Source organism: Mauremys reevesii, linkage group 15 (genome assembly GCF_016161935.1).
Source record: "Mauremys reevesii isolate NIE-2019 linkage group 15, ASM1616193v1, whole genome shotgun sequence".
Lineage (NCBI taxonomy): Eukaryota > Metazoa > Chordata > Testudines > Geoemydidae > Mauremys > Mauremys reevesii.
The window spans coordinates 27,148,756-27,174,778 of record NC_052637.1 but is presented as its reverse complement, the minus strand read 5'-3'; the positions used below and the strand labels follow the sequence as shown (position 1 = coordinate 27,174,778).

Below are 26,023 nucleotides of genomic sequence, written 5' to 3'. Positions count from 1 at the left end.
GACAGCTGAAAAGTGACAATTTTAAGTGCTTATACACAAACACTAGAAGTCTAAATAATAAGATGGATGAACTAGAGTGCCTCATATTAAATGAGGATTTTGATATAATAGACATCACAGAAACTTGGTGGAATGAGGATAGTTGATTGGATACAGTAATACCAGGGTACAAAATATATCAGAAGGACAGAACAGGTCATGTTGGTAGAGGAGTGGCACTATATTTGAAAGAAAGCGTAGAATCGAATGAAGTAAAAATTTTAAATGACCCAAACTGTACCTTAGAATATCTATGGATAGTAATTCCATGCTTTGATAAAAAGAATATAGCAGTAAGGATTTAGTAACGACCACCTGACCAGGATGGTGATAGTGACTGTGAAATGCTCAGGGAGATTACAGAGGCTATTAAAATTAAAAAACAAAACAAAAAAAAACCCCTCAATAATAATGGGGGATTTCAGCTATCCCCATATTGAGTGAGAACATGTCACCTTAGTAGGTGATGCAGAGATAAAGTTTCTTGACACCTTAATGACTGCTTCTTGGAGCAGCTAGTCCCAGAACACACAAGAGGAGAGGCAATTCTTGATTTAGTCCTAAGTGGAGCACAGGATCTGGTCCAAGAGGTGAATATAGCTGGACCACTTGGTAATAATGAACATAATATAATTACATTTAACATCCCTGTGGCAGGGAAAACATCACAGCAGTCCAACATGGTAGCATTTAATTTCAGAAAGGGGAACTACACAAAAATGAGGACATTAGTTAAAGAGAAATTAAAAGGTACGGTGCCAAAAATGAAATCCCTGCAATCTGCACGGAAACTTTTTAAAGACACCATAATAAAGACTCAATTTAAATGTATACCCCAAATTAAAAAAAAACATATTGAGGAAACCAAAAAAGTGCCACCATGGCTAAACAACAAAGTAAAAGAAGTAGTGAGAGGCAAAACCACATCCTTTAAAAAGTGGAAGTTAAATCTTAGTGAGGAAAATAGAAAGGAGCATAAACTCTGGCAAGTGAAGTGTAAAAATATAATTAGGAAGGTCAAAAAAGAATTTGAAGAACAGCTAGCCCAAGACTCAAAAAGTAATAGCAAACATTTTTTTAAGTACATCAGAAGCAGGAAGCCTGCTTAACAACCAGTGGGGCCATTGGATGACTGAGAAGCTAAAGGAGCACTCAAGGACGATAAGGCCACTGCAAAGAAATTAAATGAATTTTTGTCATCGATCTTTATGGCTGAGGATGTGAGGGAGATTCCCAAACCTGAGCCATTTTTTTTAGGTGACAAATCTGAGGAACTGTCCCAGACTGAGGTGTCATTAGAGGAGGTTTTGGAACGAACTGATAAATTAAACAGTAATAAGTCACCAGGACCAGATGGTATTCACCCAAGAGTTCTGAAGGAACTCAAATGTGAAATTGCAGAACTACTAACTGTGGTTTGTAACCTATCAATTAAATCAGCTTCTGTACCAAATGACTGGAGGATAGCTAATGTGATGCCAATTTTTAAAAAGGGCTCCAGAGGTGATCCCAGCAATAACAGGCCGGTACCGGGCAAACTGGTTGAAACTAAGAACAGAATTGTTAGACACATAGATGAACATAATTTGTTGGGGAAGAGTCAACACGTTTTTTGTAAAGGGAAATCATGCCTCCCCAATCTACTAGAATTCTTTGAAGGGTCAACAAGCATGTGAACAAGGGGGATCCAGTTCTCACTTTCAGGTGACGTAAACAAGAAGCAGGCAGCATTATCTCCCGTAAATGTAAACAAACTTGTTTGTCTTAGCGATTGGCTGAACAAGAAGTAGGACTGAGTGAACTTGTAGGCTCTAAAGTTTTACAGTGTTTTGTTTTTGAGTGCAGTTATGTAACAAAAAAAATCTACATTTCAAAGTTGCACTTACACAATACTACTACTGAGGCATTCTGTGCCAAAAAGTTAAAAATTCTGCACCTAAAAATTCTGCACACAAATATTTTATAATTCTGCAAGTTTTATTTGTCAATAAATAAATGCAGAGGCTCCAGCATAGCAGTGGGGGCCACTGGCTGCACGAAGGTGGAAGATCACCCTGCAGCCCTCCCCACTCCCAGGACACGGACTCAGCGATGAGGCTGCACCCGACTCTGACACAGCACAAGGCCTGGGCCTGCCCCAGAAACACTCTGGGGCCCAGTCCCTCTGCACCAGGCACACCAGCTGTGGGGTAGGTAGGCTCAACCAGTCAGGATCCAAGTGTGGAGGGGTTCAGTTTGGGGGGATCCGGGTGTGGGGTGAGAGGATTCTGTGTTGGACAATCTGGGTGAAGGCAGCTCAGTGGGGAGTCTAGGTGTGGGGGGATCTGGATGTACAGAGGCTAGTTGTGGGGGTTCCAAGGTGAAGGGCAATGGGACTCTGCAGGGGCTTCCAGGGGAAGGTTGTTGGGGCTCAGCAGAGGGGTCTGGGTGTGGGGGTCTCAGCGTGTGGGGAGGGATCTGAGGCTTGGTGAGGTGGGAGTCTGGGTGCAGCTAGTTGGCGGTCAGTGGCGTGGGAGTCTCGATGTGGGGGCTCAGGGTGGTGCAGGGGGTGGAGCATCAGGATGGGGATTTGAGTGCAGGGAGCTCAGTGAGGGGTGGTCTGGATGAAGGGGTTGGCATCCAGAAGCAGGGGCTCTGGATACAGGGGGGCTCCAGATATAGGGGTTGAGATTCAATGGGGTGGGGTTTGGGAATGGAGGCCTAGGGGGTCTGGACATACCGGGTGAGGCTTGGCAGGGGAGTCTGGGTATGGGAATACTGCGTGCAGATGTGGTCGCCCCATCCCCAAAAAGATATTTTGGAATGTGAAAAGGTACAGAAAAGGACAACAAAAATGATTAGGGGTATGGAATAACCCTGTTAACTGTGCATTGTGTGAAGAAATACTTCTTTTTGTTTGTTTTAAACCTGCTGCCTATTAATTTCATTAGGTGACCTCTAGTTCTTGTGTTACGAGAAGGAGTAAATAACACTTCCCTATTTACTTTCTCCACATCCGTCATGATTTTACAGATCTCTGTCATATCTCCCCTTAGTCATCTTTTTTCCAAGCTGAAAAGTCACAGTTTTATTAATCTCTCCTCATATGGAAGCCGTTTCATACCCCTAATAGTTTTTGTTGCCCTTTTCTGAACCTTTTCCAATTCCAATATATCCTTTTTGAGAATGGGTGACCACATCTGCACAAAGTATTCAAGATGTGGGTGTATCATGGATTTCTATAGAGACAATATGATATTTTCTGTCTTATTATCTATCCCTTTCTTAATGATTCCCACCATTCTGTGTGCCTTTTTGACTGCCACTGCACATTGAGTGGATGTTTTCAGAGAACTATCCACAATGACCCCAAGATCTCTTTCTTGAGTGGTAACAGCTAATTTAGATCCCATCATTTCATATGTATAGTTGGGATTATGTTTTCCCAATGTGCATTACTTTACATTCATCAACAATGAATTTCATCTGCCATTTTGTTGCCCAGTCACGCAGTTTTGAGAGGTCCTTTTGTAGCTCTTCGCAGTCTGCGTGGGACGTAGCTGTCTTGAGTAGTTTTGTAAGAGCCATTTGCTGTGGGACAGTAAGAAAGCCTGTGGCCAAGCACAGGGACTTGGACCAATGTCTCTCAAGTCTTAAGCAATTGCCCTGCCTGTTGTGTGGTGAGGAAGCATGGGCCAACACCCCATTGTGCTACACCGTCATGTTTCTCAGGAACAAACTATAAACGCTGCCAGCGTATGGCCCATACAACAAGTCTGTTTGCTCTGTGTTGCTGCCTCCCTCTTTGGTTCTGGTGGTGAGAGAGCAGCCTTGTTCCAATGGGAACACCTAACAATAGATTCCCCAGCCCTGCACTCCTCCCCAAGCACTCCTGAGACACTGGGTTTCCCCTGCGCTGAGGCAGGAAGGGGAACGTTTTTGTGGAATTCTCCTCGCCATGTGATTGGCTGCACATCGCCGTTCAACTCAGACGAAGGCCTGGCTGGCCTCAGGGTCAGATGAACTCATTCCCACGTCACGTTTATGTAGGGGGTCCCTGGCTCAAGAGCCCCACCAACATCCACAGAACATGTTGCCTTTATGAAAATGCAGTTTCCACTTGAGAAGTCATGAAGCCAAGTCCCCCGGGACACTTCATGGATCCTCCTCAGACACCAGGTGCCCCCTATCTATCGGGGCAGGCTGAGGTCATCAGAACATTGTACACACTAACAGAAGTGTCACTTCTGAGAATCACATCAGACAGGCCAGGGGGAGGGGAGGCTTTGAGACTGGTGTAAAAAAACAGCTGGTTCCCACTGGTTACGGCATATTCTCCTCTCCCAGCGGTAAAGTACAAGTGTTTCTTCAGCCTTCTTCATTAGCTTCCTCCTTTACCTCACCCAGGCATGTTTTGAAGATCAGGCTCACTGAAGTCATGGTTCCCCTCGGGGTCTTGGTTTTACTTCTCACTTCTATAAATCGGAAGGGCTGCTGAGAGTCAGGTCCTCCTGTGCAGAGCCTAAGGGCCAGTCTGAGACCTGTCAGATGTTAGAGGGATGGTTCTTGTAAGATGCTTTCTGCACAAAGCCCTAGCTAGTGCATTGTGTAAGGACAATGCACATGAATGTTCGTAAGGCTCGGTCTGTGTTTCTACAAGCTGCAAAATCAATCTCAGAGCAAATCCAAGTAGCTATATGTCCAACTTTAGTAACAGACAATGGGTTCCTCACGTTGTTGACTTTCTTTTTACATTCTGTCCTAAACTGCCATATAGTGCTGCTGCTTTACACTGCTATAAAGTTACCATGTTCCACCCCAGAGGGGGCTGCATTTCAGTGATGGATGACGAAATTATCGCGTAGGGTGAAATCATGTCCTCTTTCAGGCGTAATCATTGGGTAAAGAACAACATGCAGGGAGCGTCTCCTTCTGCCCCTCCAGTGTATCTATAGGGCTGCAAAACAGGATTCCAGCTTCATGCACTAGACAGTGCTGGGGGAGGTGTGCTTGGCTAACACACTCTGACCCTGCAAGGAGACACTGTCTATATGTTTACAGGTACAGCTAGGGCTCCAGACCCCCATGTACTATGCAGTAGGTGCTAGAGGAAACCATGCTGCTCCTTTTGATGGCAGCTGTAAAGTGTGCTGTACACCAAACTGCCCCTGCCATCTCGAGTACATCTGGATTCACACAGCTGTAACAGAGTTTGGCTCTATATGTTAACAGAGCACCCCATAACCGTAACCATGCTTAGTACTACCTAGGAGACAAAGTTGTAGCAGTCATTTACAAAGCTAGGGACTATGATTCTCTGAAAAAACTGTATCATGCAGAACATGATACATTTTTGTATCATGCTGGACAGAGGGAGGTGACACTGCCATTCCCCATTGCTGATCAGCTAGATTAGTACTGGCTCAGCTTTTCAAGTGATTTAGGAACAGTCAGGGACCAATGAACCTATAATAAAACCACACATCTTTCTAATATTTGGACATTGGTAATAGTGCTAGAGTGACCTCTGTCCACAGCCCTGCTGCTAGCTCAGTGACAGTCATGACTGTAAATTATTTGCACTAGAAATGTTCAATTGGTATCAACACCAAAAATGTATTCATGATCACCTCTTGGGCTCAGGTTCTATAAAACATCTTGTATCGCATATTTATGCTAAGGCTACTAACAAATGGATCAAGCTTTCATTACATGAACTGGGGTCCTCAGCAGTATGTGGGATAGCATAGAGCATGCCTAACAGTTTTGCTTTTATGACTATTTTATTGGCAATTTACAATACAAGCAACAAGAACAAGCCCAATATTGTCAAGATGTGCACAGCAATGTGGATATATAAGAACCAACCCCCCAGTAATATTCTGGCCCAGCAGAAGTGCAGCAAAAGCCAGTACTGATTACAGAGTACTGTAATGCCTCCCTTAATGTTGTAGTTATATTCCTGAAAAATGCTACTTTAAGCGAATGATGTTAAGTGAAACCAATTTCCCTATAAGAATTAATGTAAATGGGGCAGGGGTTAGGTTCCAGGGAAATTTTTTTTGCCAGACAAAAGTCTCTCTCTCTCTCTCTATATATATATACACACACAATACATTTTAAACAATTTAATACCATACGCAGCAATGATGATTGTGAAGCCTGGTTGAGGTGGTGGAGTCAGAGGCTGAGATATTTCCCAGGGAATGCCTTACTGCTAAATGATGAACTAGCACTCAGCTGAGCCCTCAAGGGTTAAAACATGGTTGTTAATGTAGCCTCACATTCTAAAAGGCAGCATGAATGGAGGGAGGGGAGACAGCATGGCAGAGAAAGACAGACGTACACACCCTGTGTGTGAGTGAGAGATGTGCATTGCCCCTTTAAGTATGCTGATGCCACTGTAAGTACATTGCCTTTTTAAGTAGATCAGCAAGTTAGAGACAGCAGCTGCTGCCAGCAAACTCCCTCCATCCTCCTGAGCCCCCATCCTCTTCTATGGAGATGGGGGATACCCAGACATTAGCACCCCTCTTCTCCACACCCCCACAGCAAGCAGGATGCTCCCAGGAGCAGCACACAGCAGTGGAGGAAAGGGCAGCTGAACTACCTGGCAGTTGATAGCCTGCTGGGGGTTGTGGCACAGGGAACTTACAGGAGCAGGGAGGTAATAGTGGGGTTTCTGGTCCATGCTGGTTCCAAGCCCCCCCAGCTAGCTCCAATGGGCTGCTCTTTCTGCAAGCAGCAGACAAAGCAGGCTACTGCCAAACAATGTTATAAGGGAGCATTGCACAACTTTAAACAAGCATGTTCTCTAATTGATCAGCAACATAACAATGTTCACTGGGACAAATTTCAGTGAGGAGTTACTATATCTATGGTAGTCAGAATCCAGCAAAATGCAATGAACAGTGTTCTAAGCAACCACCGCTAAACAAAAAAAGTCTGGTTATTCAAAGGTCATACAATAGTCAACTACAATTTTGCATTTCTTCCCATCTCCATCAACTTGATAATTGATAATTTTTGCTTAAGCAGGTAAAAGCTGCACTCAGGAGATGAGCAGTTCCTCCCCCCAAGTTTCCTTCACCAATTTACTGTAAATTGAAAAACAACATGTACTGGACAATATTTTCCAATGCTACCTGAAGAGTGGGAATTGAGCATTAGAGGCAGTGTTTGCTACAGATTTTATTGTGCTTTGCAGGAAACCTTCAAAATAGTCTCAAAGTAAAACCAAACATTACAGAACAACGTCTCTTCAGTATCTATAATATTGATTTGTAAAGGACATAAAAAAAACACATTAAAAACAAAAAAATGTGGATACAAAAAAAATGTGTAAAGCCCTCTTCATAAATGTGTATGTAGCATTTCATACACATTTAAAGTTTGACCTGTGGATTTGGTATTTTTCCAACAATTACACAGTAAAATATTATGGACCCAGTTCCGTAGTTCTTACTCAGGGAAAACTTCCAGTGAATGCAACAGGAGCTCTGCCTGGGCAAGGATTACAGGCTCTGAGCTGACAGATACATAACCCACATACAAATAAATATCACAGCTATGTGAGTACAGCATGTTGACTACAGCCATGCAATAATATACTGGATATTCAGTAAGCTACTCATACAAAAGTGAAAACAGTTGAGAATGTCTTCGATGAGACACTAATTCCATCAGTCACTCTGCTGTAGTTACAGCTTGTTGCATTACCAAAAACCCTTTCTTAGTACCCTCTCCCCTCCCTAATGTCTCACAATCTCTCTGCCTGGCACTTTCTACATTACCCACCACAATATTTCCTGTCAACAAGCCCTTGCTTATCTGTCACCTGTCTTAAATAGAAATAGATTTACACACTCACTCACTTTGATTGCTCTGGCATTGCTCTGTGGTTACAAAATAGAAATACTCAAGCCAAGATTTGCAAAAGCAGCCCCTGATTGTGGGTGCTCAAGTTGGGACACCTCAGGTTCAGTTCTCAGAAGTGCTGAGCACCCACAGTGCCAACTGATAAAGAAGACTGGTGCACTGTGAACAACTCTATAATGCAAAGTAGAAATATACCCCCAAGATAAAGAATATCTTGTCCCCTTTGCAAACCAAATACAAAGCAAAACCTGAATGTTAAAGAACACTTTCCTTCACTAACTCCCTTCCTAAACACCCTGAAACCAATAACAAGTATCAGGCCCTCTTCCCCTGTTTTATACTGTGCTGGGGCTGGTGGTAATTAATTAATTCCCCACAGCTGGGCCATCTCTGGATCTCTCTCTGCATGTAAGGCAGACAGCTGTGATCTGCTCTCTAGCCAGAGAGAAAGAGGATTAAATCCTTCCCTGCTAACAAATGGACAGGTCTACATAAGCCATTACAGGGCTAATGTAGCTTTTTACTCACCACACTGAGTTTTTAAACTTATGTTGCCAAGAGAAAGGTAAATATTTCAGAGTTAATTTGGCCCAGGGTCATCCACTCCCTGGTCAGATGTCTAGCTGCTGATTGTGGCCCAGGCTAGAGGGTATTTTGAAAGTCATTGTACAGTGCAGCATCACTGAGGGGGGTTTACTGAGCTGTGTTGTGTAATAACCTACATTAAACAAAGAACCTGAAAGAGGGGCAGAAGCTTCTGTCTCCTCACAAACACATGATGTCATGGGCCTGAAAACCTCATCATTTCCTGAATTTAATGCAAGAATCCCAGCCATCTGGCTATTACCCTAAAGCAAGAAGAGTCATATACACTGTAGGTCCAACTTCATTCCTGTGGGATAGTCAGTGACTATGGGGGATTAGACAAGCTCTTTACACTTGTATTTTGCCATTTCACAAATGGGTTTTGAATGCTGTTCTGAGGAATTTTCTCTGCTTTAATACTTAGATTACACAAAACCCACTTACCCAGCTGCATGTGCTTTGTTGCAAATGCTGGAATCCATCTATTTATTTATCCATCTATGTTTTTATATAGATGCCTATCACCATGGTGTCTGAGGCCTATCTCAGAGGCTTGGGTATTATGATACGGAGTATAGCAATACCCCACCTTTAGGTACCAAGAAAATCACAGAACAACACTGCAATCCACACAGCCTGAGTTAGGCATCTAAGCTCCCTCTACAATACATAGGGAGAGAAAGGCACCTTAGAATGAGCTCCCCAAAAGCCAGTATGCTAGGTAGGGAGCCAGGCTGCTATCTCTGCTAGAGATCCATGAATGGGAACCAGCTGCCTGAAGTCAGGCAGCTTAGGTCCCTACGTTGTTTCTTGGGAGAACGAGTTGGGCATCTGCCTCAGCCCATGCAAAATAGTCATGGGCAGTACCTACCTCATAACGTCAGAGTACTTAGCTGTGGCATGGGAGAGCCAGGTTCAATTCCCCCCCACTCTGCCTGAGGAGAGAAAGGATTTGAACAGGAGTCACCCAGCATGTAGAAAAGTGCGCTAACCACTGAGCCATAGGAGAAGTCTGCTGTAGAACTCTCTCCTGTTGAAGCTCTTATACGGTGGGTAACTAGTTAGAATCACTGGGGCAGGGGAACTGAGTGCTCTAAATATCCATCTACAGAGCCATTTTCTCTCCCAAGGACTAAGTATTCAAAGTAGAACAGGTTTCACAGGAGAGATGGCGGGAGCCCTGCATCAGCATATCCCATAACTCAGTAGTCTAAGCACTCATGTGAGAGATCTCTGTTCAAATCTTTTCTCCACTTTGAGCAAAGAGGGGACTGAACCAAGATTGCCACGTACCAGTAAAGTGAGCTAACCACTGGGCTGAACATTATAAAGCAGGCAGCAGCACCACCACCACTTTCCTCCAGCCAGCATTTCAGTGAGACCCAATCCAGTAGGCCAGGTGTGAGCATGCCTATTGGATCAGGCCCCGTAGGCAAGATAGGTGGGGGAGCACCTATCTTCCCTTGGTTCTTGGATTGCTCTGGGGCTTAGGTGGCCAGACACCAAGAGGGAGGCAGGTGCACTCTTGCCCAGAGGAACTTAAGTGCCAAGGGAACTTTTGCTGCAAAATTAGGGGCTGAGCTCATTTAGGCACCTACAGGGTTAGGTGGAAGCTGAGTGGAGGTTTTGTGGATCTCAGTGGCACCTAAACTGGGACTTAGAGGTGCCTGTGTGGGTTGAGGTACCTAAGTCCCTTTGTGAATCTGGGCCTGAGTGTCTCCCCATGCTCCCAACACAACTTCTCTCACATGCTTCATTGGAGGGGGGTGAGCATCACTAACGGGCAGAGCAAGAGCAGGTGTTGCATCAAGTCGACTATACACCACAGCATCTAATGCTGCCTTCCCCAGCACACACTAACACGTTCAGGGATGCATTCATTTCTCTACATTTTCTGTAAATAACCTCCCTGCCCCCCACCCCTGCAAAGTGGTCATCACAATTGAGTGAAATAAGCAGAAATATTGCACAGGACACGAGGCAGGTATTTTTTTCTTTTCACTAAAGGGAATGATTGTCAGACGTCAGCCTTTCTAGCTCAAGCACGTGGAGGAGGAGCTGCTGATGTCCACACTGCCTCAGCTGGCAAGAGCTTCCTAACAATTGTTATAAGGGTTGACTGTGGCCATGGTGTTGAGCCTAAGGGGGTAGGACATGTCTTCGTACACCGTATTTGATTGCTTTTTCTTTCCTTCTTGGCAGTGTTTCTTGATCTGCAAAAAACAAAACAAAAAATACCAAACACTCAGGCAGCCATTCAGGTCTAGGGCTGGAGCAGAACCCCTGCCAAGGAGCTGTTCTCATCTCAGTGTGCAGGGAGTTACAAGTAGGGGTGGCTCCAGGCACCAGCACGCCAAGCGTGTGCCTCGGGTGGCAAGCTACAGGGGGCGCCCTGCCGGTTGCTGTGAGGGGGGCAGGCAGGCTGCCTTCGGTGGCTTGCCTGCAGGAGGTCCACCAGTCCTGCGGTTTCGGCGGCAATTCGGTGGCGGGTATGCTGAAGCCGTGGAACCAGAGGACCTCCAGCAGGCATGCCCCCAAAGGCAGCCTGCCTGCCATGCTTGGGGGGGCAAAATAGAGCTGCCCCTGGTTACAAGCAGAGATAACAAAACAGTCCTTTTCATAGCTCAAAGAGTAACAAGCGGAAAGGGCTGGGTTAATCCCCAAAATTCGTACAGGCTTTTCTACCAGCAGCTATAGGGCTGAAAGTATCAATGACTCCAACTGATTTGGCCAATTGTCTTGTAATTATTGCAAGAGGAGACACGGCTTCCATAGGAGAGGCTTGCTGGCGTCATTGTACTGCAGTGCCTGGTAAACTCGTTAGGAGGCGGCCCAGAGCAAGGCTTTCATCTAATCCTGTTCTACAGTTTGAAATGACTCTCCTAAATAAACATGCGGGGCAGGGGAGGCGAGTGCGTGTGTCAGTCACAGCCCATTTCCAAAGAGGCTTTTCTGCACAAGCCATCTCAGGGAGCTTTATTGTCAAGATATGGCAGGGACACATGCCTGTGCTACCCTCTGATGCTGGGCTTCGTCATGACCCTGATCTCCCCCAGAACACCGCAAGAAGGGGACATCCCTCTCGTCCATCCCAACAGGGGCTTGTTGAGATTCCATTCTTCAGTGAGAAGGATTCTTCAACTGCAGAATGGAGGGACTTCAATGCAGTTACCACATCAAGGTCCAGAGGCAAAGCTGGGGGCAGGGGCATGGCTCATGGTTTCCTCCTCCTCTCTAAGAAATTATTATCACATTATAATAGAGCCTGAAAATGAGCCTGGGGCTGTACAGACATGATAGAAGTGGCAGCCCCTCCTTCAGCGATTTACAGTCCACATGTAGTCCTGACACCAGAAGATGTCAGCATACAAAGGGATGGGAGCAGTGGGGATGGAAGGACAAAAGGACAATAGAAAGCTGCACATGGTCAGAGACGTTTATCATTTTCATGTCTTATGGCTCCACAATGTTTTGTGTGCACAGCACTTTAACAGGCACGGTTGTGCTTGGGGATGACTCCTAGCTGCAGGGTCAGAAGTGCAGAAAACTTTGCGGCTGTGGCCGAATGACATACTTACATCTATGTGAGACAGAATGAGGTATCCCAGAGCAGAAACCGAAATCAAAACCATGAAGGAAAGGACATAGGGCACCCAGGAAGCCATGTGGCACTCTGCCTGCTCCATTCCTGTGGGTGATTTATCAGAGGAGAAGCAGAATTATGATTTCATGTGAGGAACATGTTATGTCACTCTGCAGGGGAGAGAGTAGTGCTTTGTACTGTCTGGTACTGCAAAAATGTTTGTGGGAATTATCATCCTTTGTGGAACAGAGCAGGTGGTTCCAGTGTTTAAGCGGAAGCTGAAAGGGCAGAACAGAAGCAGTATATCAATAGAGGAACCAGCGAGGGACTGTGGGAATAAGTTGATCTAGGGAAGATGTCTATGTCATGCAGGTCTTTGAAAAGAGGTAACCAGAACTCTGTTGGGCAATCTTGGCATCGGGAGCAGCACACTGGGTGAATGTTACCAGTGGGAATAACGTTACCCATCTTGCTTTTTAAGAAAATTTGATGTCACCAGGATATAGTATAAAGGAATGTAAGAGTGACTCTGCCACCGGGAAGAACTGTTACATCACTTTCCCTTAAAACTACAGTTGAAGGTCATGGTTCAAACTCCTCTGTTCCTTATAAGTCCCAAGGGAGGATGTGGGACTTGAGACCCAATATTTACCCATAGTATGAGTATCTGCTGCTGTATTTGTCTTGTTCTAGTGGTGGCAAGAAATTAACTGTGGGAAGAGATAGTTTGATGGTTTGAGCATTGGCCTGCTTAAACCCAGGGTGGTGAGTTCAATCCTTGAGGGGGCCACTTAAGGATTTGGGGCCAAATCAGTACTTGGTCCTGCTAGTGAAGGCAGCAGGCTGGACTTGATGACATTTCAGGGTCCCTTCCAGTTCTATGAGATAGGCATATCTCCATTTTTTTTAATTTTAGCATTATTACTGACAAACAGGCAATATTTTAGCTTTGTGCAAGAGGCAAAGTTGCAGCACTGGAATCTAAGAGTCCTTGATACAACTCCCAAAAGGGACAGTTGTATTCCTCACAAATGCTTTAGGCTTAATATTTTATGTAGGCATGCCTATCTGAGACTCCTCTGAATCCTTTCAGAGCTCCCCTGATTAGACAAAGCTCTGTGTACTGAATATGTGTTGTCTTTGAAGGACCATGACGCAGTGGTGCGCAACCTCTGGGACCAGACTGCTGCAGACGGCTGGGTCTAGGCCAAGGAGACACTGTAACAGAGCCCAGGGCTGCCCAGAGAATTCCGAGGGCCCGGGGTCTTCGGCGGCGGGGGGCCCCTGAGAGCGGCTCTGGGCCCCCCCAGCGCCAGTTCTTCCCCGCGCTCGGTGAGCTCCCGCAGGCATGCCGCCGCCAGGGGCAGGTCGCGAGCCCGCCCGGGCGAGCGGACCTGCCGCAGGCAGCGGTGCCGCGGTGGTGTGGTCCGTCCCGGTTGACTGACCTGCGGTCAGCCGCGGCGGGAGGGTCCAGCCGCGCCGGACGCCGAGCGCCCGCCTCGCCGCGGCGCAGAGCCGAGGAACGAAGAGGGGAAAAGAACCAGGGGGGGCCAGGGCCCCGCCGGGGGCCTGCGGGGGGGGGGCCTGGGGCGCCTTGCCCCCCTGCCCCCCCCCCTCCTGCCTGACAGAGCCCTGTTGTTCTTGCCAGGGTTGAAGACACACAAACAGGGTTAAGACTAAACTGCAGCTGACAACTTGTTAGCGCTGACTGAGACCTCGCTCATGGGCTCCGTCTCCACCGCTAGGCATTGGGAGCAGAAGCGGGAAACTCAGTGAGGCAGCAGGTCTGAATTTGGCTTACGGACAATTGAGGAAAGAACAAGTTAGCCCCGGGCCATTGCTCTCTAATATAAAAACCAGTACTGCCGGCTAATACTGTGCAACCTAAGCTGGTCACAATACAAAATTGCCTCACTCCTTGGTTCACCTGGACTGCCTTTGCGGTCCTTACAAAGTGCTGGCCTGAACTCCTGCTCACTCACCTGCAGGGCCAGCTCCAGACCCCAGCACGCCAAGCATGTGCTTGGGGCGGCATGCCACGGGGGGCGCTCTGCCGGTCCCCGGGAGGGCGGCAGGAGGCTCTGGCGGACCTCCCGCAGGCGTGCCTGGGGAGGGTCTGCTGGTCCCGCGGCTTTGGTGGATCATCCGCAGGCATGCCTGCGGGAGGTCCACTAGAGCCGCGGGACTGGCGACCGGCAGAGCGCCCCCCGCGGCGTGCCGCCCTGCTTGGGGCGGCGAAATCGCTAGAGCCGCCCCTGCTCACCTGCACCTGCGCAAGAGAGGGCCCAGGACTATATAAGCTTAAGGCAGAGTGTGTGCTCAGGGATGGGGTGGATCTGGGTATAATGCCACGAGTGTTGGTTAGGTTTATGTTGCAATTTGCTGTTGAAAATTGCAGCCATTAGCTGATGTGGCATAGATATAACAACTTAACCTATCGCAGTCTGTTGCATGTTCTATTCTGTGTTGTTAGGATAAGTTCTAAGTAGAATTGTGTTAGGGTTTTTGGGGGTGTTTATTGCCATTATTTACATTTTTGTTCGTGGAGGTGACCTAGCTACGCCCACAGGTGTATATCAGGGGTTCTCAAATGGGATCAGGACCCCTCAGAGGGGTAGCAAGGTTACCACATGGGGGGTTGTGAGTTGTCAGCCTCCACCCCAAACCCTGCTTTGCCTCCAGCATTTATAATGGTGTTAAATATATTAAAAAGTGTTTTTAATTTATAAGGGGGGGTCACACTCAGAGGCTTGCTATGTGAAAGGGGTCACCAGTATAAAACTTTGAGAGCCACTGGTGAATACAGTGCCTGTCCAGGTGGAGGCACTGCAAACTATAAATATTCATAGGCATGAGAGGACTACTATGGATGGGTGACTAGAAGATTCCCACCTAATTCTCCACCTCAGCTGGGACCCCCAGGATTTCCATTATCCTTAATGACCATAGGCACCCAGACCACAGGTGAGAGTTGCCTACTCCCAAGTAACCTGGGAAAGAAATGGGGGGTTACATTTAAAATTTTATGGCTGAACAGCAAATTTGGGAGGGAATAACTGTGGTGTCTGGAGTAGGGGCGGCTCTAGCGATTTCACTGCCCCAAGCACGGCGGCATGCCACGGGGGGCGCTCTGCCGGTCGCCAGTCCTGCGGTTCCAGTGGACCTCCCGCAGACATGTCTGCTGAGGATCCGCTGATCCCGCGGCTCCGGTGGACCTCCTGCAGGCATGCCTGCGGATGCTCCACCGAAGCCGCGGGACCAGCGGACCCTCTGCAGGCCCGCCTGCGGGAGGTCCGCCGGAGCCGCCTGCCGCCCTCCCGGCAACTGGCAGAGCGCCCCCCATTGCATGCCGCCCCAAGCACGCGCTTGGCGTGCTGGGGTCTGGAGCCGGCCCAGGTCTGGAGCTATAAAACTATGATGCCTTTGTTTCCTGTGTATTGCCTGTTTACATATCAAAGAAATCTGTTCAATGCAGAAAGAGCAACCATTTCACTTTCAGACTTGCCGCAGCCTGTTACAGATGAGACACACACTGGACTCTCAGCTGGAGACTTTACTTTTGTTCTTTCTTATTGTCTTCAGATCAAAAAATTAAGGTTTGTATATAGGAAAAAGTGCATAACTGTAAGAAGATCCCTTCCATCCATAAACCCATCCTTGGCTCTGCTAATATACTGAAACACATAACCATTCAGTTAATGTTCTACACTTCCTCAGCGCTTTCAAGTGAAAATAAATACCCATTTGCCCTACACTTAAAAAAAAATAGAAAACCATACAATACCTTTCACCACCAATATGGTGCCTTGGCTCGACACACAATTGGGCTCGTAATTTTCTAGAATGCTCCCTCTACAGACATATAGAGCAGTGTCATTTTTCTGCAACTGGTGCAGCGTTATCCTCACTTCTGTCTGGAGACAGGAGATATTGATGCGGTCTTTGTAGCGAACGTTGACGGTTAGGCTAGTACAATTATTTGTGATGTATAGCACTTCCATGGCATTTAAAACTTCTCTTTTCAAATACATCCCCACTAGCCTCCCCTTGGTATGAATGGAACAGGTTATATTGACCGACTCTCCTTCATTAACCAGGAGAACAGCTGGCTTCTGTGTAACATCTGTGTGCAGAGAGGAGGAAAGGAAAACATGTTATTACCATGTGGCTCACTGGGAACTGTTCGAGGCTAGACGGAAGATGGCCTCGCCGTAGCAAACTCTTCCAATTACAAAACACACCTCTGCTCCAGAGCCAGGTGTCTTTGCCACACTCTTTCTAACAGAGTGTGCTGGCCCTTCAAGGGCAGGCACCATCTACCACTGTTCACAGTTCCAGAGCCATATCAAGGGAATTCTGGGACTTGTAATTCAGGCACTGTTAGATCTGCAGGCCTGAGGGCAAGGCTTGATGGGAGATGAAGCAGGCTATAAAAGGCCAAACCACTTTCTCAGTTTAAAAAGAGATCTGGCGGGGACAGGGAGGGTTTGCAAGTCTGCCCACTGGGAGACCTGAAGGGGAACAGCAGTGATTTTTAGGCCTCTCCAATCAAGAGCCTGAGGAGGGGCAATAGCTGTCTGGAACCCGTACAGCCTAGAGGTGGGACTTATGAACCCTGACACGAGAAGAAGAAGGTTATCTGCACACCCTATTGACTGGGCTGTGGGGCTTCCCAGGGAGGAAGCTATAGTCTAGGAAAGGTGAAGGACTATCTACAAGCCCAGAGGAGAGCCGTGGTATCCTGAGGAGGTGTGGGTGGATGGGGTCTCCTGTTGGGATATGTTTTGTATAGTGATAAACCAAGGCTCAGGAGGGAAAGCTTTGAGATAGAACTTGAGTCATTTTGTGAGCAATTACAACAGATCCCTCCCCCCAAAAGGAAACTGAGGCTGGGCTGCACATGGAGGACAGATGGGTAAGGTGCACCCTTACTCCCTATCTAAAAGTGAGAGGTGAACAAATAAGTCTCTATTAATAGCCATTTTCCTTCCGCTGACATCTTGGAAGGTTATCTCCATTGCCTTTGCCAGGTTTCTGAAGCCAAACTCTGGGGTGAACCTGGTCATTCGGAATCAGAATCCAAATGTGTGAATGCGTATCCAGACATTGGAGCATGCCTTGCCCTACAAATATGCTCACTTTCCTCACAAGACTTCCCCCCTCTCCATCAGCAGGTCCAGGCTTCCATCCTTATCTTGGTTGTCTTCCAGGGGGAGACCCAGTGGCCTTCTGTCTCCCATCCAGTATCTTTGGGGGTTGCTCACTGGTCTGCTTCCCTTCCTGTTTTGTTGGGAGCTGCCACTGGGCAGGTGAGGGGCCACGGATGTGACTTTACATAAGTCCAGAGGACCCACTATTCCATGCAATGACTGAAGTAACAGCTGCAATGGAGTCGCTGCGATAGCTGCCCAGGGCCTTGGTCCTGTGTTGGGGTATAGATTTCACCCCCAGGTACTCCAGCTAAATGCTTGGGTTTTATGTGCTGCCAGTGACTTTCACGCCATAATAAAAAAACGTACAAAAGTAATCCACAGGAACTGTATACTACAGGCTTCAGATCAGTAATGTAGATTATAACCAAACACTTGGGAACACAGAGTGTGTGCTCCACTACATTTGAACAGTACTAAGTACCCTGATGGCATTCAGTAAAAAATAAAAAATTCAGTATTTCCCTAGTTTGTTTATGAGAAGGCCATACGAGACTGTATCAAAAGCCTTACTAAAGTCAAGATATACCACATCAACCACTTCCCCCCGCGCCTCATCCACAAGGCTTGTTACCCTGTCAAAGAAAGCTATCATGCTGGTTTGACACAATTTGTTCTTGACAAATCCATTCTGACTGTTATTTATCACCTTATTATCTTCTAGGTGTTTGCAAATTGATTGCTTACTTATTTGCTCCATTATCTTTCCGGGTACAGAAGTTATGCTGACTGGTCTGTAATTCCCCGGGTTGTCCTTATTGCTCTCTTTATAGATGAGCGCTATATTTGCCCTTTTCCAATTTTCTGGGATCTCTTCCATGACTTTTCAAAGATAATCGCTAATGGCTCAGATATCTCCTCAGTCAGCTCCTTGCGTATTCTAGGATGCATTTCATCATTAAGCAAAGTGGCCCAAATTCTAATCAGAACAACACCAGTGGAAATCTATATTCTACACATGTGGATGACACTCCTCAACCCATACCAATGGTTTCATTATTTCCATAATACAAATATGTTTCAAAGGGTGAAAGTTGAGGAACTACAAAGACACAAGCAAAATAAGTGGCACTGACAAAATGCGTGTGCTACAAAGTTCTTATACTATAGCCACTTGATTGGACTGATTTGCAGAATTCATTCTTTGGCTCCAATGTATGTGAGTGACCGAGTTATCCCAAACTCTCAGTGAGAAATACTTTATCTCGCAGCACCCCCACACTATCACATATTCCCTCTTTATGCACATACAGAGGTACTGCAGGGGAAGAAAAGCAACTGAATTTAAAGTAATAAATCATCTGTACAAAAATTATTTGTAGTTGTATGAGTCCTACTGTAACAAATGATCTGAAGAGTTAAAAAGGTTCCAAGAAATCTCTGTTAAACATTGTTGGGGTTTTATCCTTGCGGTTGCTGGCTGAAATATATCACCTGAAGTGTATTTTCTTTTGACTAAAAAATACTATGACACACAGAACAATCCTACTGTAATTGAAATGGGCTAGGATATACCAAATTCAGTCTCAGAAAATTTCAGAAAATTTCTGAAACTTTTGTTTCCTTTTAAACCAACCCACCTCTCCCGAGTCAGCGGTTGATAACTTCTATTAACACCCAGAGAGTACATTTGCAGGAAATAACAATGTTATAAAGTCCTTCTCCAAGTAAGTTTGGTAAAGAACGTCATGACCTTGCTTTCCATAACATAAAGGCCTTGCAAAAATGTATGTGCAAATACCACGATTGCAGGCGTGTGTGCAAACAAATAACAAGGTAGGCTAGGGTTTCTCAGCACCTATATATACACTGAGACCTGGTGGAATTTCATGGATAATAAGTTTTCTGTAAGAGTGATGAAAATGGTGTAGCTCTATCTACGCTTGTAGCCAAATCATCTTCAATACCAGTTGAAAGGAATCCTAGGGGACCCATTGTTACTCCCCAGCCATTGTGAACAGCTGGTCATTTGCCCAGATTAGAAGGCCCCTAAGCCAAATTTGGGTTTAACAGACTGAGCCATTGGAGCTACGATATTCCAAAACAAAGTTACAGCTTGAATCTTCACTACATACCTTTCTGGGCTGGGGTAACCTGGAAAAGCAGGAAGAGCAGAAATGCAGCTGGAAGAGCAGGTGTCCAGGGCATTTTCACAAACTTTGGAGCTAGATTTCTGTGCTACTGTGTAAAATGCCACCCAACGTCAAGTGAAGAAAGGCAGAGTTTGATGAGCTGTTTCTCCTGTGACGCTGAGCCGGTGACAGCTGACTGTTAACCACATCATTAACAAACAGAGTAGAACAAACACCACTGCCTGAGATAGTTTTGAAAAAGTGCTGAGGGGGTGGGGGAAGAAACCCCAAGCATCGGTGTTTGTAAGGCTCAGTTTGGCCATGCACTGAGCTCTCTTTACTCCCACTGAAGTTAGCTAGAGCACAGGTCCCCCTGCACCTCACAGGAGTGCTCAGAGCCTTGCAGGTTTGTGCCATTGGAGGGCCACGTTCCGCCTTGCTGGAATAGGTGAGGCTCCACTGACTTCAGTGGGTCTTGCACCCACTTACACCAGGGCTGAATCCGGTTGAGTTTATTCCCACATCAGCTAAAGGTTCACTCCACTTTCATTCCCACTTCTGCATTCTTTTCAATATCTATTGCTGTTGTGACAAAGTCAGGCTGGACGGCTGCAGGAGGGTCTGGGGAAACAGGTATGTTAGTCCTAGAATGCTAAAGGCCCTTTCTCCGACAAGCTGGGAAGGGGTAACTTCAGGTCAATTAGGGACACCTGAGTCCAAATAAGGGCTGCCTGAACCTGTTAAAATCTCTCTCCTGGGGTGGAGGTGGAGAGTCAAACTGCTATAAGCTGGAGGCAGCAGGGAGACAGGCTTCCGCAGTGTGAGAGACGGGGCTCCTCCCCATAGGGGAGACACCTAAAACCCAGTGCCTGTTTAGGGGAAGGACTGACACCCGGGGGCCAGCAACAGGACAATGCCTGCACCAGCGATGGGGCCAGGGAAAGGTATTCCCCTTTTGCGTTAGTGCTTTATAGACTTGTTCCCCTCTGTTTGGCAGAGGAGCACTCCTCAGGCCTGCCCCGAGGCCTACTGGGAAGGCTCTGAGAAACAAACCCTGAAGAGGAAAGACGGACACGCTCCAGAGTGGGGGCTCATTTACCCCAGGCCCTGTCCCTGCCAGAGGAGGGCACGCTAAGCCCAGCACGGCAAAAGAGGTGCTTTGCCACACTGTACATGCAGGAAGGCTGAGTTCTGGCAAGGTTATAAAACAGGGAAGTGTTTTTATGAAATCAGCATTTCACTAGAGAAATCTGCACTTATCGGTATGGACAAGAGGCAGATCTGGTGCTAAGTAAAGACTAAAGCCACCTCCTGTCTGACAGCCCCTGCACTGTTAAGGAGTTGTAAAGTCTTGGGGCAGGAAAGCATCCAGCTGGAACAGAGGGAAACAATCCCATAGTTGGGACTCGCCTTCCAGATGATCTCATGATATCCTCTCGCACTGAGGATACCCCTCTGGGAAGCAGGCAGGGACCCCAGTAATTAGCAAGAGACATGCAATAGTAGTGGTGGATCTGATTATAAGAAATATAAATAGTTGGGTTTGTAATTACCGGGAGAACCATGTGGTAAATTGCCTGCTGTGGGAGAAGGAGTGGACTTCATGAGACATCTGGATAGGCTTATAGGTAGTGCTGAGGCGGAACCAGTGGTCATGGCACATGTAGGTACCAGTGACACAGTGAAAAGTAGGACTGAGATCCTGGATGCCAGGCTGCTAGAGGAGAGATTAAAGTCCAGGACTTCCATGGAAGCATTCTCTGAAATGCTTCCAGTTCTATGCGCAGGGCCAGATAGACAGGCAGAACTGCGGGGTCTCAATCTGTGGATGAGATGATGGTTTAGGGAGGAAGGATTTAGGTTTATTAGGAGAAGTAGTAGTCTATACAGGAAGGATGTGCTCCCCCCAAACCAAAATGGAACCAGATTGCTGGCATGTAAAATTAAAGAGTGTAGAGGATAATTTTTTAAACTAAGGGGTTGGAGGAAAGCCAACAAGTGCAGAAGAGTACATAGTTTGGGTGGAGACGTCCCTTAGGGAAGAATTTATTAAAGGTGAGACTCTGTATCCTCGTGCAGAGGAAAGGAAAGAAGTTGATAAAGTACAGGTAGAAGCTAACTACTGAGGAACAGTCAAACATAAAAAAGTCCCATTTAAATATACCACATGAAGGCAAACAACTAAATATTGACAAAATGTACAAGGGCTTACTTCCAAAAACTAGAAGTCTAAATACTAAGATGGGTGAACTAGAGTGCCTGGCATTCAGTGAGGACATTGATATAATTGTACCATGGAAACTTGGTGGAATGAAGATAATCAATGGGGCATGGTAATACCAGGGTAAAAGATATATAGGACTGATACTTAGAGTTGGTTGAGTGGCACTATATGTTTGAAAAAAAAGCAGAGTGTCAAATAAAGTGAAAATCTTAAATGAATACAACTATACCACTGAATCACTATGGCTAGAAATGCCATGCTTGAATAATAAAATACAACAGGAATATACTATCCAGCTCACAATTAGGATGCTTATAGTGAAATGCTAAGGAAGGGTAGAGAGGCTACAAAAGCAGACAGTGTAATAATAATGGGTGATTTCAACTATCCCCATAGTGACTGAGACCACGTCACCTCTGGATGTGATGCAGAGATAAAATTTCTAGACACTACAAATGACTGCTTCTTGGAGCAGCTAGTCCTGGAACCCAGGAGCAAACAGGCAATTCTTGATTTAGTTCTAAGTGAAGCACAAGATCTGGTCCAGGAGCTAACTTTAACTAAGGAACTCGATAATAGGGACCATAATGTAATTAAGTGCAACATACTGTAGGGGGGGAATATTAAAAAATAAAACATCACAGTAACATTTACTACACACGAATGAGGACACTAGTTAGAGGGAAATTAAAAGGAGCACTCACAAGGGTAAAATGCATGCAAGCACATGCAGACTACTTACAAACACCATAATAGAGGCTCACACTAAATGTATACGTCAAATCAAAAATGACAGCTGGAAGACCAAAAGAATGCCACCATGGCTAAATAGCAGAGTAATGGAGGCCATTCGAGGCAAAAAGACATCCTTTAAAATTTGGAAGTCAAATCCTAATAAGGAAAATAGGAAAGAGCACAGACTCTGTCAAGTAAACTGTAAAACTACAATAAGGCAGGCCAAGAAAGCATTTGAGAGGCAACTTGCTATAGATGCAAAAACTAACAGTAAAAATTGTAAGTATATCAGAAGCAGGAAGCCTGCCAAACACATAGTAGGGCCACTAGATGACAAAGGTATTCAAGGGGCACTCAAAGGCCACCACAGAAAAGTTAAATTCATAATTTGTATGGACCTTTACTGCAGAGGATGAGGGGGAGATAACCAAAGAGAATAGCTCTGAGTGGGTAACAAATTTGAAAAACTGATGTACACAAATTGATGTGTCAATAGAAGCAGATTTAGAGCAAATCAATAAGTTAAACAGTAGTAAGTCACCAGGACCAGATGGTGTTCACCCGAGAGTTCTGAAGGTAGTCAAATATGAAATTGCAGCACAACTAACTGTGATATGTGACCTATCCCTGAAAACAGCATCTGAACCAGGGGACTGGAAGGTAGCTAATTTAATGCTGATTTTTTAAAAGGGCTCTAGAGAATATTCTGGCAATTACAGGCTGGTAAACCTAATTTTAGTACTGGCAAATTGGTACAAAGTATAGTGAAGAACAGAATTATCAGACACATAGATGGACACAATTTGTTGGGGAAGAATCAAAACAGTTTTTATAAACGGAAGTCATGCTTCACCAAATCCTCTGATGGAGCCAACAAGCAAGTGATAAGGCTGAGCCAGTCAATATAGTGTACTTGGATTTTCAGAAAGCCTTTGACATGGTCCCGCATCAAGGGTCTTAAGGAAACTAAGTAGCCATGGCCAAAGAGGGAAGGTCCTCTCATGGATCAGTAACTGGTTGAAAGACAGGAAACAATGCAGAGAGGTGAACAGTGGGGTTCCACAAGAATCTGTACTGGGACCCCATGCTGTTTAACATATTCATTAAAGATCTGGAAAATGGGGTGAACAGTGAAGTGGCAGAATTTTCAGATGATAACTAGCTTGAATAATTTTGTAAGTCCAAAGAGGACTGTGAGAGGATTTCACAAAACTGAATGTCTGGGCAACAAAATGGCAGTTGAAATTCAGTGTTTATATATTTGGCTTATGCAAGTCGGTCAAGTTAAGCCGCAGTGGTCTTATCAATGACGTTCAAAGCACAAAGACCAGGAAGTTGAGTTGTTTTTCATCCTCAACAATATGTGTTGTGGTTTGTGGCTGCTCACACTGTCATAGTGGACTGTCTCTAAAATGCTAAAGAAATTCTGCTGCAGCACAAATTCCATGTCTGGTACGAAACCTGTTCAGAAGCCTCCATTTTTTCGCAGTCAGTCAAACCCAGGTTGACGTTGAGTGGGGTCAGAGTCAAGATAATTATTTGTCACTTTCTCTGCGGACCATGAAGCTCACCATGTGTCCTCTACTGTAAATCCCTCACCCAGTTAATTTATCTACAGCGGACACTGTGAGGGCAGAAGACCAAGTGGTGGATTAAACAAGTCTTTAATTAATGGTAAATCTGGCATATCATGCAATTTCATCACAAGCTTTGCTACGCTTTCCTCTCTTTGAACACTGGGCAGAGCATATTTCAGAGAATTGGTAATCGTGGTAGAGGAGTAGATTTAAGTGTGCTGAAATAATACACATAATTCAACACTGATACGTGAAAAATGATGCACAGGAAAAAATAATCCCAACTATATAAACACAATACTGGTTTGGAGTTAGCTGTTATCACCCAAGAACGAGATCTTGGAGTCACCATGGATAGTTTGCTGAAAACTTTTGTTCAATGCACAGCAGCTGTCAAAAAGCTCAACAGTATGTTAGGAACTATTAGGAAAGAGAGAGACAATAAGACAGAAAATACCATAATGCCATCATATAAATCCATGATGTTCATGCCTTCAGTACTGTGTCTAGTTCTGGTCACTCCATCTCAAAAAGGATACAGTGGAACTGGAAAAGGTTCAGAAATGGACAAAAAACATGTTCAAGGGTGGGGTGAATCCTAGTCCTCTCTCTTATGCATGTAAGTCCAGATTTTTAAAGGTATTTAACCTTCTAAATCTCTTACAACTTGCAATGCTGAGTGGGACAAAAGCTAAGTTCCATTTTCAAAAATGACTGTGGCACTCATCTCATCTTTCCTTTATTCTTGGCTAGGTGGAAGAGGAAGGGTCCTTTTTGCAGCTTCTCATTTTTTAAATTAACCTGTAGGCCAAATGCTCACATGCTCTGCGGCTTGCATTTTCGGGAGGGGGTGGGGATAGGGCTTCCACTGAAATTCAAGAGGAGCTGGGTACCTTGGTCTTTATGAAAATACTAGCTTATGTGCAGAAGGTATGAAATCCCCCAGTGCTGATGGCCAGCCTAGGCCTCTGCCCCACTTAAATCCCATTGAAGACCTCTTGAGAAGACTTAAGGGTGTATAGACCTCATACTGGTCCTCCACATGGGGAATTTCACCCCTAAAGTGTGTATGGGTGACAGAAGTGTATCCCTCTGACACACCCTGGTACCCCCATATTGACCACTGTCATGTAATTAGGATATGTTTTGTACAAAGTATGCCTTGTGAGGTATCATTCTAAAAGTCCTGATCTGCTAGACATTAATATCTCATTGGATTCTATGTGCTATCGTCATATGTGAAGTTATAAAGTTTGGCTATGTATGTGTGACTGAAACATGTTGTGAGGTTGCAAACACCCACAAGCAGCCTTTCAGGCACAACAGTAAAAAGGCCAAACAATGTTAATGGCTTATTGAGAAAATGCACACAAGCACAAGGATTACCCCAGGAACAGTGTACAATAGAAGCCTCTCAGAGATAGCACTACACAATGGGAACTGTTTGACCCATGTCACAACAAAAGAGCTTTCCAGCAAGTGGGAAGAAGATATAAAAGGGGGAAATGACACCATGATGTTACCTCACTCTCCCTACAATAACACGCCTGGAAGCATCTGAGGAACAAGAACTGAACTGTGGGAGGTGATGGTCCCAGGCTAAGGGATTGCTAATCTGTGTATGACAACCTGGGAAAGCCAAGCTGCGAAGCCAAGTCATTTTGTGCCTTAAGAATCTGCCAGCCTATTTATCACTCGGTGAAACTTTGCTAATTCATATCTTACCTATCTAATATGTTAAGCTCAGTTTGCATTTTTTGTTTATTTGCTAGATAATCTGCTTTGATCTGTTTGCTGTCCCTTATAATCATTTAAAATCTACCTTTTGAAGTTAATAAACTTGTTTTTGTTTAGTCTAAAACCAGTGTGTGGAAATCCTAACTGGGGGCAGAAAGCTGTTACGTATCTTCCTCCACATTGAGGGAGGGGGTGAATTTCATGAGCTTACATTGTACAGTTCCCGGTGCAGTGCAAGATGGTATAATTTTGGATTTACCCTTCAAAGGGGAGGGTGCTCTTGAGTAACTGGGCAGTTTCTTAGCTGAGTCTTCCCATGCAGAGCTGATCTCAGCATCTGTGTGAAGCTGTAGCTGAGTGTGTCCCTACCTGTATGTGTGCTGGAGTGGGGCTTGAGAGCCTGT

At 45.6% G+C, this 26,023-nt stretch overlaps 1 protein-coding gene across 6 annotated transcripts; it reads right to left on the bottom strand.

Annotated features, from left to right (window-relative positions):
* Window positions 1-3,701: 3,701 nt before the first annotated feature.
* LOC120382822 lies at window positions 3,702-19,481 on the bottom strand. Of its 6 annotated transcripts, XR_005588242.1 has the most exons (6): window positions 19,350-19,481; window positions 15,849-16,187; window positions 12,060-12,169; window positions 7,893-10,694; window positions 4,826-5,048; window positions 3,702-4,559 (listed from the first exon to the last, which is right to left on the bottom strand). XR_005588242.1 is itself a non-coding variant. In XM_039500235.1 (4 exons), exons 1-4 carry the CDS (start codon window positions 19,420-19,422, stop codon window positions 10,578-10,580), a joined length of 639 nt encoding a protein of 212 aa, XP_039356169.1. In that variant the 5' UTR covers window positions 19,423-19,481; the 3' UTR covers window positions 7,196-10,577. The 6 variants fall into 6 exon arrangements, 1 of the variants encoding a protein (XP_039356169.1); XR_005588240.1 differs by having other exon boundaries at window positions 3,702-5,065; XR_005588239.1 differs by having other exon boundaries at window positions 3,702-5,048.
* Between the last annotated feature and the right edge of the window lie 6,542 nt (window positions 19,482-26,023).

Bases quoted from the DNA above. Each gene is read 5' to 3' on its own strand.
- LOC120382822 (XM_039500235.1), bottom strand. From the start codon at position 19,422: ATGCCCTGGACACCTGCTCTTCCAGCTGCATTTCTGCTCTTCCTGCTT. The intron at 16,188-19,349 runs GTATGTAGTGAA...CTCTGCACACAG, and splicing joins GGTTACCCCAGCCCAGAAAG to ATGTTACACAGAAGCCAGCT. The intron at 10,695-12,059 runs GTAAGTATGTCA...TGTTTTTTGCAG, and splicing joins TCATTCTGTCTCACATAGAT to ATCAAGAAACACTGCCAAGA.